At 40.5% G+C, this 19,175-nt stretch overlaps 1 protein-coding gene across 3 annotated transcripts in view; it reads left to right on the plus strand.

The window, feature by feature from the left end:
- Positions 1-19,175, plus strand: part of LOC129860196 (CUB and sushi domain-containing protein 1-like) — a 588,526-nt gene that overhangs the window by 472,254 nt on the left and 97,097 nt on the right. For all 3 annotated transcript variants that reach the window (XR_008760312.1, XM_055930581.1, XM_055930589.1), the window contains exons 32-34: positions 447-560; positions 10,609-10,704; positions 12,736-12,939. Coding sequence is in view for 2 of the 3 variants with exons in the window: in XM_055930581.1 (XP_055786556.1) it covers positions 447-560; positions 10,609-10,704; positions 12,736-12,939 (414 nt within the window). In the remaining variant the exon portion in view is untranslated. The remainder of the gene's footprint in view (positions 1-446; positions 561-10,608; positions 10,705-12,735; positions 12,940-19,175) is intronic.

A 19,175-nucleotide genomic window follows, 5' to 3' on the forward strand; every position in this document is an offset into this window, starting at 1 on the left:
CATGGACGAGGCATGCTAGAGATGGTGCTGGTTCTTGTTTGTCCTCACACAAGTCATGCTTTCTTAATTGTGAGTGATATGCAGCAGGTATGACATCCAAAACATCTCTAATTGCATAAGATATTTATCTATGCCTCAGTGTGTGTTTATCATGCATGACCTGGTGTAGCAGATGTGAAATCACTAGTTAAACAGTGTTGGCTAGCCCATTGTGTGGTGACATCACCCACCCTGAGACCTGAGTCGGCCCCAGCCTACAGTATAACAACAATGGTTTTGGTAGACGAGTGGTTATCACGCTAGCTTTGTGTCATTGTTGACAAGACACCAAATCCCAATTTGCCATTTTAAGCACTCAATTTACCATTTGGGGATATGATTGTTTTGTAGCCACATTTTACATGTACTGAGATAACCTGTATGATGTCCCCATTTGTCCTCCTCAGTGGTATTTGGGCAGTTTGCCTACTTTCAGACAGCAATGAATGACTCAGTAGAACTATTTGATGGGGCCAATCAGAATGCCAGGCTGCTAAGCTCCCTCGCTGGGTTTCACTCAGGTAAGTAATAGCTTTTCATTCCTTCCATTGATTATAGTCTTTAAATGAACAAAACTAATGGAAAACACTCACACGTGGATTTTGTTTGCAGTCAGTTGGGGAACACAAGAGGTGTTGCAAGGACAAAAGGCCTTAGCATGATAACTTTATTCGTAACTGCTGTTGGCACTTGTTACTATCTCATTCAAAAAGTTTTAGTTTCAGTAATTAGTATTGCGACATTCTATCCATGCAAGAACAGGAAGGGCAGCCATTTGGGAAATAAGCGTTGCTTCAATGAGTATCCCAAGACACGGTGTCAGTCCTTATACAGTGGCCACATTTATCTCAAAAGCTCTGTATGCCTTCGGAAAGTCTTCAGACCCCTTGACTTTTTACACATTTTGTTACATTACAGCCTTATTCAAAAATGGATGACATATAAAAAATCCACAGCAATCTACAGACAATACCCCATAATGACAAAGTGAAAACAGGTTTACATAAGTGTTTACATAAGTGCTCTGACCGTTTGCTTTGAGTCTCGAAATTGAGCTCAGGTGCATCCTGTTTCCATTGATCATCCTTGATTGGACACCTCACACCTGTCTATATAAGGTCCCACAGTTGACAGTGCATGTCAGAGCAAAAACCAAGCCATGAGGTTGAAGGAATTGTCTGTTGAGCTCCGAGACAGGATTATGTCCGGGCACAGATCTGGGGAAGAGTACCAACACATTCCTGCAGCATTGAAGGTCCCCAAGAACACAGTGGCCTCCATCATTCTTAAATTAAATAAGTTTGGAACCACCAAGAGTCTTTCTAGAGCTGGCCGCCCGGCCAAACTGAGCAATCAGGGAAGAAGGACCTTAGTCCAACAGTGTTGGAGAAGAAAGTGAAAGTGCAATATGTGCCACGTAAACAAGCTAACGTTTAAGTTCCTTGCTCAGAACATGAGAACATATAAAAGCTGGTGGTTCCTTTTAACATGAGTCTTCAATATTACCAGTTAAGAGGTTTTAGGTTGTAGTTATTATAGGAATTATAGGACTATTTCTCTCTATACCATTTGTATTTCATATACCTTTGACTATTGGATGTTCTTATAGGCACTATAGTATTGCCAGCCTAATCTCGGGAGTTGATAGACTTGAAGTCATACTTAATTACGGTCTTTGTTAGGAAGAAATGGTCTTCACACAGTTCGCAAAGAGCCAGGCGGCCCAAACTGCTGCATATACCCTGACTCTACTTGCACAGAACGCAAGAGAAGTGACACAATTTCCCTATTTAAAATAAATTAATGTTAGCAGGCAATATTTACTAAATATGCAGGTTTAAAAAATATACTTGTGTATTGATTTTAAGAAAGGCATTGATGTTTATAGTTAGGTACACATTGGTGCAACGACAGTACCTTTTTTCGCAAATGCGCTTGTTAAATCATCACCCGTTTGGCGAAGTAGGCTGTTATGCAACACAGGACAAGCTAGATAAACTAGTAATATCATCAACCATGTGTGGTTAACTAGTGATCATGTTAAGATTGATTGTTTTTTATATGATAAGTTTAATGCTAGCTAGCAACTTACCTTGGCTCCTTGCTGCACTCGTGCAACAGGTAGTCAGCCTGCACGCAGTCTCCTTGTGGAGTGCAATGTAATCGGCCATAATCAGCATCCAAAAATGCAGATTACCGATTGTTATGAAAACTTGAAATCGGCCCTAATTAATCGGTCGACCTCTAGTCTGAATACTTTCCAAAGGCACTGTTGCAATCCAAATCTGTTTTGAAATGCAAGCTGGAAGAGTGTTTGACTTGATAGGATTTGACGTAATAAGTATGTGTTATCAAAATGTCAGCTATTGTGTACTGTATCTACTTACTTAAGAAAGGATTATTCACTGAAGATAGAGCCAATCACAAATAAACAAGTATTTTTTTTAATGATAGGTCTGTTCCACCAAGCTCAACGGTCATATGCCTTGTAGAAAATTCTCTCTGTATTTTTATTATTTCAAGCCAACTTATAACATTTGAGAATGCTGTCCCGATCTGATTTATCGCTGTCATTGGGGAAGGTAGTTACATTTCTGAACATAAATCACCCTCAACATTACATTATTTTGAGGATTGATGAAGGCAAATTAATATAAACTGTTTCTATGGCACCTTTTATGGTACAGATTTGTTTTATTCTACTGTGCAACCATATAATTCCCAAAGGAGATGCTTTGATTTTACTTTGTCTTTGAAAACAGTAGATTTCAGCATTCAGTAATGCAGTATGTGGAGTACAGGGTTGGGTATGTTACTTTCTGTGTAATCTGTTACAGTTACTTGTTAACTGTCCAAAATTGTAATCAGTAAAGTAACTTTTGGATTACCCAAACTCAGTAACATAATCTGATTCCATTCAGTTACTTTTATATTACTTTCCCCTTAAGAGGCCTTAGAAGAAGACAAAAATGTATGTTACCAATTGAACCATATCTATTGCAGGATAAATCAATGTTAAAGTTTACATAGCTGGTCATATATGGATGTTACATTTTACTTTATGGGTTGGTTATGTAGGCTTCTTCTAACCCATCGCTTTCTACTTCATATAATAATACTATAAAATGATATGTTTACATTAAAAACCAAAGTCTAACAGAATTCCAGTCATTTCAATAAATGTTATAGCCCTTGATCTTCAAGAGTAGGATTTATGGAAATATGGAAGTATAGATTAGCCAAATTGTTTTACCTGGGCGTAACCCCAAAATTAAGGACTTCTTAGCCAGCCCTACTCTGTTTATGATTTTGTTGTCATGGAGGACTGATTGGGCTCATTGATTAGAGTTTAAAAATAAATGCTGCGCTCATGGAATGGCATGATTTGAGCACGACTGTAAGTGCTATTTACATGTGAAAAATGAATGCCATATGCTGCATTTGCTATAGGCCTATTGATTAACTTTTTGTTGGTGACACTTTGTTATCTTGATAGCTGTTTAAAGGGCAAATCCACAGATGAAACAACAACAAAACGGTCACCCCTCTGTTTTGTAAAAAGCTGAGGGATGGGCCTGGAGAAATGTAACCACTCTCAGATTAGACAGAGCTATGGATGCAAGGACTGACCATCCATCCATGATATCGAAATTATTGTTTTAACCATGTTATGAGGCTATACAGTGTTTGTTTACATTTACAATGTTTACAGACATTGGAGAAAAACAAGCTTATATTCTGGTTTCTCATGGAGTGTGACAGTTGAGCTAAGCTCATGAGGCATTTATAAGTTATATTCTTCAAGTATCAATGGATATCTGTGTGTATATACTGTACAGTTGAAGTCAGAAGTTTACATACACTTAGGTTGGAGTCATTAAAACTCGTTGTTCAACCAGTCCACAAATTTATTGTTAACAAAGTATACTTTTGGCAAGGCGGTTAGGACATCTACTTTGTGCATGACTGTAACGCTCGTCTTTCTCCTCGTCTGAAGAGGAGCATGGATCGGACCAAAACGCAGCGTGGTTTGAATACATACTTGTTTTATTAAAGAAAGACGAACACGAAAAAACACTTGATGAACTACAAAACAATAAACGACGTTAACCTGTTTGGGCTGCAGCCCGACACCGGTACACTTATGACAACATCCAGCTCAAGTGCAGGGCGCGAAATTCATATATAAATATATATATCTTTAAATATTTAACTTTCACACATTAACAAGTCCAAGACACCAGATGAAAGGTGCACATCTTGTGAATCAAGCCAACATGTCCGATTTTTAACATGTTTTACAGGGAAGACACAATATGTAAATCTATTAGCTAACCACGTTAGCAAAAGACACCACTATTATTACTCCATCAGTTTTTGACTCCATCAGTAGCTATCACAAATTCGGCCAAATAAAGATAAAAATAGCCACTAACCAAGAAACAACCTCATCAGATGACAGTCTGATAACATATTTATTGTATAGCATATGTTTTTTTCAAAAAATTTGCCTATTTCAGGTATAAATCATAGTTTACATTGCAGCTACATTCAGAAATTGCACCGAAAGCAGCCATAATATTTACAGACACCAACGTCAAATACCTAATTACTCATCATAAAACATTTCTGAAAAATAAATAGTGTACAGTAAATGAAAGACAGGCATCTTGTGATGCCAGACAATATTTCCGATTTATTAAGTGTTTTACAGCGAAAACAAAATGTTGCGTTATATTAGCTTAGCTTAGCACAATAGAAACACTTGGGCGCCGGCGACTACGACATATATATGAAATAACATCATAAATTGGGTCTTACTTTTGCTGATCTTTCATCAGAATGTTGAACAAGGTGTCCTTTGTCCAGATGAGTCGTTGTTTGGATTCAGAATGGCAAATTTCTCTCTCCATTTAGCAAGCGTGCTAGCCGGGTTGCACGGATCTCTCCATGTAAACAAACGGAAGAGAACGGAACACGGCAAAACTCCCGAAAAAAAATCAATAATCTGATGAAACTATATTGAAAAAACATACGTTACGATGATATGGTGACATGTATCAAATAAAATCAAAGCCAGAAATAATATTCGCCTATAACGTCAACAAAACAAAAGGCAACCCACTGTCCAAATTGCGTTCTTCAGATTACCGGAAGTTGGGTACACGTCATTCCAAGAGGGTTTATTCCATCCCAGATCGAGATAATCAACTCCTTTCTTCTCTCACAGCCTCCTTGACACCCAGAGGAAGGTGTATGAAGTGTACGTAGACTCTTACGTTCATTGCCCATGTATAGGCATGAAGAGGAAGAGAGCCTCGATTTCAGACTTTGAACTTCCGGGTCAGAAAAAGTGCTGCAGAATGAGTTCTGTTTCACTCAGAGAAATAATTCAAATGGTTTTAGAAACTAGAGAGTGTTTTCTATCCAATAGTAATAATAATATGCATATTGTACGAGCAAGAATTGAGTACGACGCCGTTTGAAATTGACACATTTTATCAGGCTACTCAATACTGCCCCTTGCAGCCATAAGAAGTTTTAACAGACCTGAACTTGTGAACATATAACATGAACGCACGAACAGGAAGGAACACACGAATGAAATGAACGAAACGAACGAAAACAGTCCCGTGTGGCACAAACACTGACACAGGAACAATCACCCACAAACAATCAGTGAGAACAGCCTACCTTGATATGGTTCTCAATCAGAGGAAACGTAAAACACCTGCCCCTGATTGAGAACCATATCAGGCTAATTGAATATGAACCCAACATAGAAACACATAACATAGAATGCCCACCCAGCTCACGTCCTGACCAACTAAACAAAGACAAAACAAAGGAAATAAGATCAGGAACGTGACAATGACACAAGTAATTTTCCCAACAATTCTTTACAGACAGATTATTTCACTTATAATTGACTGTATCACAATTCCAGTGGGCCAGAAGTTTACATACACTAAGTTGACTGTGTGTTTAAACAGCTTGGAAATTATGTCATGGCTTCAGAAGCTTCTGATATGCTAATTGACATCGTTTGAGTCAATTGGAGGTGTACCTGTGGATGTATTTCAAGGCCTACCTTCCAACTCAGTGCCTTTTTGCTTGACATCATAGGAAAATTAAAGAAATCAGCCAAAACCTCTGAAAAAATTTGTAGACCTCCACAAGTCTGGTTCATCCTTGGGAGCAGTTTCCAAACGCCCGAAGGTCTCACATTCATCTGTACAAACAATAGTACGCAAGTATAAACACCATGGGACCACGCAGTCATCATACCACTCAGGAAGGAGACGCGTTCTGTCTCCTAGAGATGAACGTACATTGGTGCGAAAAGTGCAAATCAATCCCAGAACAACAGCAAAGGACCTTGTGAAGATGCTGGAGGAAACAGATACAAAAGTATCTATATTTATATTCTAGATTTCACCCCATGTGTTCTGAAGCACCTCCCACAAATTGGATTGGCTTGATGGGCACTTCTTACGTACCATACGGTCAAGCTGCTTCCACAACAGCTCATTAGGGTTGAAATCCGGTGACTGTGCTGGCCACTCCATTATAGACAGAAGACCAGCTGACTGCTTCTTCCCTAAATAGTTCTTGCATAGTAAATGAATGCAACTAAATGCATGCTCTTCAACCGATCGCTGCCTGCACCTGCCCGCCTGTCCAACATCACTACTCTGGACGGCTCTGACTTAGAATATGTGGACAACTACAAATACCTAGGTGTCTGGTTAGACTGTAAACTCTCCTTCCAGACTCACATCAAACATCTCCAATCCAAAGTTAAATCTAGAATTGGCTTCCTATTCCGCAACAAAGCATCCTTCACTCAAGCTGCCAAACATACCCTTGTAAAACTGACCATCCTACCAATCCTCGACTTCGGTGATGTCATTTACAAAATAGCCTCCAAAACCCTACTCAATAAATTGGATGCAGTCTATCACAGTGCCATCCGTTTTGTCACCAAAGCCCCATATACTACCCACCACTGCGACCTATACACTCTCGTTGGCTGGCCCTCGCTTCATACTCGTCGCCAAACCCACTGGCTCCAGGTCATCTACAAAACCCTGCTAGGTAAAGTCCCCCCTTATCTCAGCTCGCTGGTCACCATAGCAGCACCTACCTGTAGCACGCGCTCCAGCAGGTATATCTCTCTGGTCACCCCCAAAACCAATTCTTCCAGTTCTCTGCTGCCAATGACTGGAACGAACTACAAAAATCTCTGAAACTGGAAACACTTATCTCCCTCACTAGCTTTAAGCACCAGCTGTCAGAGCAGCTCATAGATTACTGCACCTGTACATAGCCCATCTATAATTTAGCCCAAACAACTACCTCTTTACCTACTGTATTTATTTATTTTGCTCCTTTGCACCCCATTATTTCTATCTCTACTTTGCACCTTCTTCCACTGCAAACCAACCATTCCAGTGTTTTTTTTTTTACTTGCTATATTGTATTTACTTCGCCACCATGGCCTTTTTTTATATTTTTATTTATATATATATTTTATTTGCCTTCACCTCCCTTATCTCACCTCACTTGCTCACATTGTATATAGACTTATTTTTCACTGTATTATTGACTGTATGTTTGTTTTACTCCATGTGTAACTATGTGTTGTTGTATGTGTTGTTGTAACTGCTTTGCTTTATCTTGGCCAGGTCGCAATTGTAAATGAGAACGTGTTCTCAATTTGCCTACCTGGTTAAATAAAGGTGAAATAAATAAAAATAAAAATAAATAGTTTGGAGCTGTGCTTTGGGTCACTGTCCTGTTGTAGGAGGAAATTGTCTCCAATTAAGCGCCGTCCACAGGGTATGGCATGGCTTTGCAAAATGGAGTGATAGCCTTTGAGCACTTTGAGATATCAACCGATGTAAGAAGGGCTATATAAATACATTTGATTTGATTTGATTCCTTTTTCAAGATCCCTCTTACCCTGTACAAATCTCCCACTTTACCACCACCAAAGCACCCCCAGACCATCACATTGCCTCCACCATGCTTGACAGATGGCGTCAAGCACTCCTCCAGCATCTTTTTTATTAATTTTGCGTCTCACAAATGTTCTTCTTTGTGACTCGAACACCTCAAACTTAGATTTGTCTATCCATAACACTTTTTTCCAATCTTCCTCTGTCCAGTGTCTTGTGTTCTTTTGCCCATATTAATATAAATTTTTTATTGGCCAGTCTGGGAAATGGCTTTTTCTTTGCAACTCTGCCTAGAACGCCAACCTCCCGGAGTCGTCTCTTCACTGTTGACGTTGAGACTGGTGTTTTGCGGGTATTATTAATGAAGCTATAATGAAGCTGCCAGTTGAGGACTTGTGAGGCGTCTGTTTCTCAAACTAGACACTCTAATGTCCTTGTCCTCTTGCTCAGTTGTGCACCAGGGCCTCCCACTCCTCTTCTATTCTGGTTAGAGCCAGTTTGCGCTGTTCTGTGAAGGGAGTACTACACAGTGTTGTATGAGATCTTCAGTTTCTTGGCAATTTCTCGCATGGAATAGCCTTCATTTCTCAGAACAAGAATAGACTGACGAGTTTCAGAAGACATTTCTTTGTTTCTGGCCATTTTGAGCCTGTAATCGAACCCACAAATGCTAATGCTCCAGATACCCAACTAGTCTAAAGAAGGCCAGTTTTATTGCTTTTTTAATCAGCACAACAGTTTTCAGCTGTGCTAACATAATTGAAAAGGGTTTTCTGATGATCAATTAGCCTTTTAAAAAGATAAACTTGGATTAGCTAACACAATGTGCCATTGGAACACAAGAGTGATGTTTGCTGATATTGGGACTCTGTACGCCTATGTAGATATTCCATTAAAAAATCTGCCGTTTCCAGCCACAATAGTAATTTACAACGTTAACAATGTCTACACTGTATTTCTGATCAATTTGATGTTATTTTAAATGGACTAAAATGTTTATTTTCTTTAAAAAACAAGGACATTTCTAAGTGACCCCAAACTTTTGAACGGTAGTGTATATATATAATTCATGTCCAAAAACGTATGTCGCAACTACAGGTTGCCCCTTTAAGTCTATCAAAGGTGTACGAGTTTTAACGTGTCCTTGAAGCCTATGGATTAAAAACAATTATCAGCATGAATTACATTGAGCAATAAAAGCCCCACTTTTATTCCATAGGCTGGGATCAGCACTGTACAGCTGTTGCAAGAGCGCATTTTTCACTGGCTGTCAGCTGATTTAAAAAACAATGATTGATAGGCAGCTTAAACTTCTTGAAATCAACCATTATTGGGTTCAAATGCACATTTAGATTTGTGAGCAGCCATCCACAACATCGACAATCCGTAAGGTGCAATTAGCTAAATGAGAGCAGCAGTGTGATTCACATCAATGTTCTATGTAGATAACAATGATAAGTGATATCCTTATCGCCGTAGACTACACCACTTCTGTCATCCTTTACTCCAAGCTTTTTTTTAAAGTTGGATAATCTTTGGATGCCGACAGCAGTCATATCATTGGAAGACATAGCTTGGACTGTAGTCTACAAAAACCTATTCCTAAACCCATTTGGTGTGTCATCATAGTGGTCTCTGACTTCTGGTCAGACTCGCTCAGGTGGAACAAACTTAAATTTGTGCCTTTTTTCAATGCTTATTTGAATGTCATTGAGCAAACAGAGAATTATCAACAACCAAAAAATTCTCCTTTCTGAATTTAAAAGTAATCATCTAGTTTTTTAAAAGTATCTGTAATCTGACAATATTTATGCTGGTAATGTAACGGATTACAGTTGCCGTTTTTTGTAATCCGTTACGCCCCATTCCTGGTGGAGTACTATAGAAAATGTCAATTAAAAGGTTATTACTAAATTAGATAACACATGAATTACCTCTGACATGTCCAAGACGTGCACACCAATCTTCTCTGAGTTTCTGTCAACAAATAACTTGTGTTTTCCCTGTCTATTCATAGTGACATTTGAATTATAATGATACATTACATCATACAGGTTCATAATGCTTTGGGTGTTTTCACCTAAATGGAGCCTGATTAGCCACCTACATTAGCCACATCCACAATAAGCTACTCTACCTTATTATAGGCTTTCAAATGTCATGGCTTTCAAATAAGTTCAAGCCATTAAGAAAACACTCCCTACTATGTTTTCTTCATCCAGCTCATTCATCACGGCTGATGGAAAATTTCAAGACTCAGGCCTACTATTGTGTATAAAAAGTTGTTTCCTTGTCCAACATTCTGATTATTGATAAGACTTTGTTCGCCGCCTTATTATTAAAATAGTTCTCTACTGCATACATAATACTTCAAAGTTAAACTACTAGCAGCATGCTATTTACCCATCAAGTGTTTGAATGTGAGCTGGTATATTTTGTTAAGAAGCTTTTCATCATGCAGCCTAGGTATTGATACGTATAGCACACAAGAAGGGTCGGGGATATCAAGAAAGAGCACTGTTGGCTTCAGATGGTTAACACTGTTAGTCAACATATTGTTTGAAAAAAATACTGTATATTTTCATATTTCATATCCTTTCTTTTGTAGGAGAGACCTTGCCCCTGGCCACATCAAACCAAATTATGGTGCGATTCACTGCAAAGAATGGTCCTTCTGCCAGAGGTTTCCACTTTGTTTACCAAGGTATGTGTACGTACTGTAGCAATACATACACACACTCTGGTCACATGCATGACAATTCCTCCCTGTTTTTACTCCTGTGGCAGTGGTTGTGTTTCTGGGGGTCCTGGAGGCCTCCTAAAGCCCTCCCACCCCAGGCACCAGAGGGTCTTATCTTCTGGTGTTATTGTTCTCGTGGTTGTCAGGCTGTTCAGGGGGTTTGCCGTTATATCTCTTGCCCCATGGCAGCCTAGGGGGGCCAGTCCTCTAATCATTACAGCTGTGCAGGGAATGTAATGGGAAAAGGGATTTCTATCTGCATTACTGTAGTAGGCAAAGAGCAGAAGGGCTCACAACCTCCGTACAGATAATGTTGAAAGTATGTTGAAAGTGTCATATCTAATATTCAAGGACTCCCTCTCTTGCATAATCAATAGAAAATGTCACACATAAATATATAAAACAGAAACCCACGTTTTATAAAACGTTTCTAGAATGGAGTACAAGTTAACTTTTTTTTTTACTCAATCTTTTTGGATTCAATAATTCCAATGATGCTTTTGGTGTCATTCCTACTTTATTTCAGTGTCAATTAGAGATTCTCTCCAGATGCAGATACTAGCCCAACCTTAGGACGCATCAAGCATTTTCTCTCTGTGAAAGTTGTAATAACTAAGCTGTGTGAATTACATGAACTTTTCAAACTTCTAGCTGGCTTATAAAAATTGATGATCTCAGATCATCAATTTAATCTTTCATGAAGGAATTTGAGCACGTATACTGTACAGTGTTTGCCAGCGCATGCTTACTATGTCTGCAGTTTTCCTGCTTCACTGTTTGATTAAATACTCCCTGACAGTTAGGACAGTTTGTTTGGTACATGGAGGCATCCAAGTGATGATTGCAGAGCACTCTCTGCTCCTGTACAGATCTAGAAATATTAGACACAATATCAGCCCAACAGTTAAGGCCTCAAATATGGCACCAAGGTATACCACAGAGATTAAATAGTATTTGAATCAGGTCTAGATGAAAACAGGCACAGCGCAAAGCGAGCTATTATTCAGTTCAGGGACTTGAATTGAACCTAAAGTTAAAAAAAAATGCTATGCATTAATGCTTTAATATAAAACAGTTTATGAGAACGCAGACTGTTTTGATAAGTAAAATCAAAAATTATTTCAAGTGCATTTTAAACCTCAACACACTTTACATCAAATAAAGTAAACAAGAGGAAGTAAAAATTAGTAATAAAATAAAACTAAACACAGAGGATGTCTAACACAATCATTGATTAAAGGCCAGGCTAAAAAGGTTGTTTTTTAAATGTGATGTAAAAACCTCAATGGTGTCTGCCTCTTACCTGATAGGGGAAGCTGTTCCATAACTGAGGGGTTTTAATAGAGAACCTCCTTGGGTTTGCATCTAGGTACAATAAGCAGACCGGCTCCTTGGGAGCAGAGCGCACTCACTGGGTTGTATGGAACGAGCATGTCTGTCAGATAAGAGGGGGCAAGGCCATGCAGTGGTACATACTTTTTTTAATGTACTGTAGTACAGATTGTACCCAGTCATGTTTTGAATATCAGATATACATCTGGTTTCATTGTCATCTTCCATGCCTTGGTGTTCTAAATGTTCATGATTGAATAACAGTGGTAACACATGGTAATGCATTATTAATTCAGAATGCATTAGCCACACATTTCAGGGTGGCAGGTAGCCTAGTGGTTAGAGCATTGGACTAGTAACCGAAAGGTTGCAAGATCAAATCCCTGAGCTGACAAGGTAAAAATATGTTGTTCTGCCCCTGAACAAGGCAGTTAACCCACTGTTCCTAGGCTGTCATTGAAAATAAGAATATGTTCTTAACTGACTTGCCTAGTTAAATAAAGGTAAAAAATATATATATGGCTGATGATTCATTTGGGTCAGTCTAAAAGGTCTCATATGTCCATAATGACAAATCGTATGTCACTATCACATTGTACTGCACATTTCCTGTGTTAACACACCTCTAGGTGTTAAATACACTGGGTACTCTTTTCTTTGTAGCTGTTCCTCGCACCAGTGACACGCAGTGCAGCTCTGTCCCAGAGCCACGCTATGGCAGACGGATTGGGTCCGAGTTCTCCGCAGGCTCCGTTGTTCGCTTTGAGTGCAACCCAGGGTATTTGCTACAGGGATCCAAAGCCATCAAATGCAATGCGGTCCCCAACGCGCTAGCCCAGTGGAATGATACTGTGCCCTCTTGTGCTGGTAAGCCTCCTCAAAGACGTCACATTTGTGGAGATTGATTTAAAGATGGATAAATGTTGTTGTTAATAGACAATTCCACAACTTTTCAACCTCATATTAATTATCTCCAACACCACGTTTATACGATCTGCGGTTAAAATAGACTTTAACTTTATATATTTATACATTCAATATGCAGTACCAGTCAAAAGTTTGTACACACCTATTCATTCAAAGGTTTTTCTTTATTTTGACTTTTTTCTACATTGTAGAATAATAGTGAAGACATCAAAACTATGAAATAACACATGGAATCATGTAGTAACCAAAAAAAAGTGTTGAATCAAAATATATTTTATATTTGAGATACTTCAAAGTAGCCACCCTTTGCCTTGATGACAGCTTTGCACACTCTTGGCATTCTCTCAACCAGCTTCATGAGGTTGTTACTTGGAATGCATTTCAATAACCAGGTGTGCCTTGTTAAAAGTTAATTTGTGGAATTCCTTTCCTTTTTAATGCGTTTGAGCCAATCAGTTGTGTTGATGATTCCATATGTGTTATTTTATAGTTTTGATGTCTTCACTATTATTCTACAATGAGTATTAATGTGTCATTTTCACATATGTACAGTTGTGGCCAAAAGTTTTGAGAATGACAGAAATATTAATTTCCACAAAGTTTGCTGCTTCAGTGTCTTTAGATATTTTTGTCAGATGTTACTATGGAATACTGAAGTATAATTACAAGCATTTCATACGTGTCAAAGGCTTTTATTGACAATTACATGAAGTTGATGCAAAGAGTCAATATTTGCAGTGTTGACCGTTCTTTTTCAAGACCTCTGCAATCCGCCCTGGCATGCTGTCAATTAACTTCTTGGCCACATCCTTACTGATGGCAGACCATTCTTGCATAATCAATGCTTGGAGTTTGTCAGAATATGTGGGGTTTTGTTTGTCCACCTGCCTCTTGAGGATTGACCACAAGTTCTCAATGGGATTAAGGTCTGGGGAGTTTCCTGGCCATAGACCCAAAATATCGATGTTTTGTTCCCCGAGCCACTTAGTTATCACTTTTGCTTTATGGCAAGGTGCTCCATCATGCTGGAAAAGGCATTGTTTGTCACCAAACTGTTCCTGGATGGTTGGGAGAAGTTTCTCTCGGAGGATGTGTTGGTACCATTCTTTATTCATGGCTGTGTTCTTAGGCAAAGTTGTGAGTGAGCCCACTCCCTTGGCTGAGAAGCAACCCCACACATGAATGGTCTCAGGATGCTTTACTGTGTTGGCATGACACAGGACTGATAGTAGCGCTCACCTTGTCTTCTCCGGACAAGCTTTTTTCCGGATGCCCCAAACAATCGGAAAGGGGATTCATCAGAGAAAATGACTTTACCCCAGTCCTCAACAGTCCAATCCCTGTACCTTTTGCAGAATATCAGTCTGTCCCTGATGTTTATCCTGGAGAGAAGTGGCTTCTTTGCTGCCCTTCTTAACACCAGGCCATCCTCCAAAAGTCTTCGCCTCACGGTGCGTGCAGATGCACTCATACCTGCCTGCTGCCATTCCTGAGCAAGCTCTGTACTGGTGGTGTCCCGATCCCGCAGCTGAATCAACTTTAGGAGACGGTCCTGGCGCTTGTGGGACTTTCTTGGACGCCCTGAAGCCTTGTTCACAACAATTGAACCGCCCTCCTTGAAGTTCTTGATGATCCGATAAATGGTTGATTTAGGTGCAATCTTACTGGCAGCAATATCCTTGCCTGTGAAGCCCTTTTTGTGCAAAGCAATGATGACGGCACGTGTTTCCTTGTAGGTAACCATGGTTGACAGAGGAAGAACAATGATTCCAAGCACCACCCTCCTTTTGAAGCTTCCAGTCTGTTATTCGAACTCAATCAGCATGTCAGAGTGATCTCCAGCCTTGTCCTCGTCAACACTCACACCTGTGTTAACGAGAGAATCACTGACATGATGTCAGCTGGTCCTTTTGTGGCAGGGCTGAAATGCAGTGGAAATGTTTTTTGGGGATTCAGTTAATTTGCATGGCAGAGGGACTTTGCAATTAATTGCAATTCATCTGATCACTCTTCATAACATTCTGGAGTATATGCAAATTGCCATCATACAAACTGAGGCAGCGGACTTTGTGAAAATTAATATTTGTGTCATTCTCAAAACTTTTGGCCACGACTGTAGACTCCAGTATGGTGCTTGAGATTATTAACTACTACAAAACGTAAGAATGCACCGTTTTCACATATGTAGACATAATGGTGCTGGAAATAATGATGAATATGAGGTTGAAATGTGGTGGAATTTCTCTTTAAGAACATACAGAATATGTAAGAGATATGTCATTATTTTTACATTGCTAAGTTACCATAAACATTTTTTATTTATTTATTTCACCTTTATTTAACCAGGTATGCAAATTGAGAACACGTTCTCATTTACAATTGCGACCTGGCCAAGATAAAGCAAAGCAGTTCGACACATACAACAACACATAGTTACACATGAAGTAGAACAAACATACAGTCAATAATACAGTGAAAAAATAAGTCTATATACAATGTGAGCAAGTGAGGTGAGATAAGGGAGGTGAAGGCAAATAAAATATATTAATAAATAAAAATATAAAAAAGGCCATGGTGGCGAAGTAAATACAATATAGCAAGTAAAAAAACACTGGAATGGTTGGTTTGCAGTGGAAGAAGGTGCAAAGTAGAGATAGAAATAATGGGGTGCAAAGGAGCAAAATAAATAAATACAGTAGGTAAAGAGGTAGTTGTTTGGGATAAATTATAGATGGGCTATGTACAGGTGCAGTAATCGATGAGCTGCTCTGACAGCTGGTGCTTAAAGCTAGTGAGGGAGATAAGTGTTTCCAGTTTCAGAGATTTTTGTAGTTCGTTCCAGTCATTGGCAGCAGAGAACTGGAAGGAGAGGCGGCCAAAGGAAGAATTGGTTTTGGGGGTGACCAGAGAGATATACCTGCTGGAGCGCGTGCAACGGGTGGGCGTTGCTATGGTGACCAGCGAGCTGAGATAAGGGGGGACTTTACCTAGCAGGGTCTTGTAGATGACCTGGAGCCAGTGGGTTTGGCGACGAGTGTGAAGCGAGGTCCAGCCAACGAGAGCGTACAGGTCGCAGTGGTGGGTAGTATATGGGGCTTTGGTGACAAAACGGATGGCACTGTGATAGACTGCATCCAATTTATTGAGTAGGGTTTTGGAGGCTATTTTGTAAATGACATCACCGAAGTCGAGGATTGGTAGGATGGTCAGTTTTACAAGGGTATGTTTGGCAGCATGAGTGAAGGATGCTTTGTTGCGGAATAGGAAGCCGATTCTAGATTTAACTTTGGATTGGAGATGCTTGATGTGAGTCTGTAAGGAGAGTTTACAGTCTAACCAGACACCTAGGTATTTGTAGTTGTCCACATATTCTAAGTCAGAGCCGTCCAGAGTAGTGATGTTGGACAGGCGGGCAGGTGCAGGCAGCGATCGGTTGAAGAGCATGCATTTAGTTTTACTTGTATTTAAGAGCAATTGGAGGCCACGGAAGGAGAGTTGTATGGCATTGAAGCTCGCCTGGAGGGTTGTTAACACAGTGTCAAAAGAAGGGCCAGAAGTATACAGAATAGTGTCGTCTGCGTAGAGGTGGATCAGAGACTCACCAGCAGCAAGAGCGACATCATTGATGTATACAGAGAAGAGAGTCGGTCCAAGAATTGAACCCTGTGGCACCCCCATAGAGACTGCCAGAGGTCCGGACAACAGACCCTCCGGTTTGACACACTGAACTCGATCAGAGAAGTAGTTGGTGAACCAGGCGAGGCAATCATTAGAGAAACCAAGGTTGTTGAGTCTGCCGATGAGGATGTGGTGATTGACAGAGTCAAAAGCCTTGGCCAGGTCAATGAATATGGCTGCACAGTACTGTTTCCTATCGATAGCGGTTAAGATATCGTTTATGACCTTGAGCGTGGCTGAGGTGCACCCATGACCAGCTCTGAAACCAGATTGCATAGCGGAGAAGGTATGGTGGGATTCGAGATGGTCGGTAATCTGTTTGTTGACTTGGCTTTCGAAGACCTTAGACAGGCAGGGTAGGATAGATATAGGTCTGCAGCTGTTTGGGTCAAGAGTGTCCCCCCCTTTGAAGAGGGGGATAACCGCAGCTGCTTTCCAATCTTTGGGAATCTCAGACGACACGAAAGAGAGGTTGAAAAGGCTGGTAATAGGGGTGGCAACAATTTCAGCAGATAGTTTTAGAAAGAAAGGGTCCAGATTATCTAGCCCGGCTGATTTGTAAGGGTCCAGATTTTGCAGCTCTTTCAGAATATCAGCTGACTGTATTTGGGAGAAAGAGAAATGGGGAAGGCGTGGGCGAGTAGCAGAGGGGAGGCCAGTGCTGTTGACCGGGGTAGGGGTAGCCAGGTGGAAAGCATGGCCAGCCGTAGACAAATGCTTGTTGAAATTCTCAATTATAGTGGATTTGTCGGTGGTGACAGTGTTTCCTATCTTCAGTGCAGTTGGAAGCTGGGTGGAGGTGTTCTTATTCTCCATGGACTTTACAGTGTCCCAGAACTTTTTTGAGTTTGTGTTGCAGGAAGCAAATTTCTGCTTGAAAAAGCTAGCCTTGGCTTTTCTAACTGCCTGTGTATACTGGTTTCTAGCTTCCCTGAAAAGTTGCATATCACGGGGGCTGTTCGATGCTAATGCAGAACGCCATAGGATGTTTTTCTGTTGGTTAAGGGCAGTCAGGTCAGGAGAGAACCAAGGGCTATATCTGTTCCTGGTTCTAAATTTCTTGAATGGGGCATGCTTATTCAAGATGGTGAGGAAGGCATTTAAAAAAAATATCCAGGCATCCTCTACTGACGGGATGAGATCAATATCCTTCCAGGATACCTCGGCCAGGTCGATTAGAAAGGCCTGCTCGCTGAAGTGTTTCAGGGAGCGTTTGACAGTGATGAGTGGAGGTCGTTTGATCGCTGACCCATTACGGATACAGGCAATGAGGCAGTGATCGCTGAGATCTTGGTTGAAAACAGCAGAGGTGTATTTGGAGGGCAAGTTGGTTAGGATGATGTCTATGAGGGTACCCGTGTTTACGGAATTGGGGTGATACCTGGTAGGTTCATTGATCATTTGTGTGAGATTGAGGGCATCAAGCTTAGATTGTAGGATGGCTGAGGTGTTAAGCATGTTCCAATTTAGGTTGCCTAGCAGCACAAGCTCTGAAGATATATGGGGGGCAATCAGTTCACATATGGTGTCCAGAGCACAGCTGGGGGCAGAGGGTGGTCTATAGCAGGCGGCAACAGTGAGAGACTTGTTTTTAGAGAGGTGGATTTTTAAAAGTAGAAGTTCAAATTGTTTGGGAACAGACCTGGATAGTTAAACAGAACTCTGCAGGCAATCCTTGCAGTAGATTGCAACACCGCCCCCTTTGGCCGTTCTATCTTGTCTGAAAATCTTGTAGTTAGGGATGAAAATGTCAGAATTTTTGGTGGTCTTCCTAAGCCAGGATTCAGACACGGCTAAAACATCTGGGTTGGCAGAGTGTGCTAAAGCAGTGAACAAAACAAACTTAGGGAGGAGGCTTCTAATGTTAACATGCATGAAACCAAGGCTATTACGGTTACAGAAGTCATCAAAAGAGAGCGCCTGGGGAATAGGAGTGGAGCTAGGTACTGCAGTGCCTGGATTCACCTCTACATCACCAGAGGAACAGAGGAGGAGTAGGATAAGGGTACGGCTAAAAGCTATGAGAATTGGTCGTCTAGAACGTCTAGAACAGAGAGTAAAAGGAAGTTTCTGGGGGCGATAAAATAGCTTCAAGGAATAATGTACAGACAAAGGTATGGTAGGATGTGAATACAGTGGAGGTAAACCTAGGTAATGAGTGATGATGAGAGAGATATTGTCTCTAGAAACATCATTGAAACCAGGTGATGTCATCGCATATGTGGGTGGTGGAACTGAAAGGTTGGATATATAGTGAGCAGGGCTAGAGGCTCTACAGTGAAATAAGCCAATAAACACTAACCAGAACAGCAATGGACAAGGCATATTTACATTAAGGAGAGGCATGCTTAATTGAGTGATCATAAGGGTCCAGTGAGTAGAGGTTGGTTGGGGTCACGGCGATCCAGACAGCTGGCCAGGTAGCTGGCTATCCGTAGCAAGATAACATAGGATGGAGGTCTGTTTTTTTATTTATTTTTTTATTATTATTATTTTTT

The sequence above is a fragment of the Salvelinus fontinalis genome, chromosome 1 (genome assembly GCF_029448725.1).
Source record: "Salvelinus fontinalis isolate EN_2023a chromosome 1, ASM2944872v1, whole genome shotgun sequence".
NCBI lineage: Eukaryota > Metazoa > Chordata > Actinopteri > Salmoniformes > Salmonidae > Salvelinus > Salvelinus fontinalis.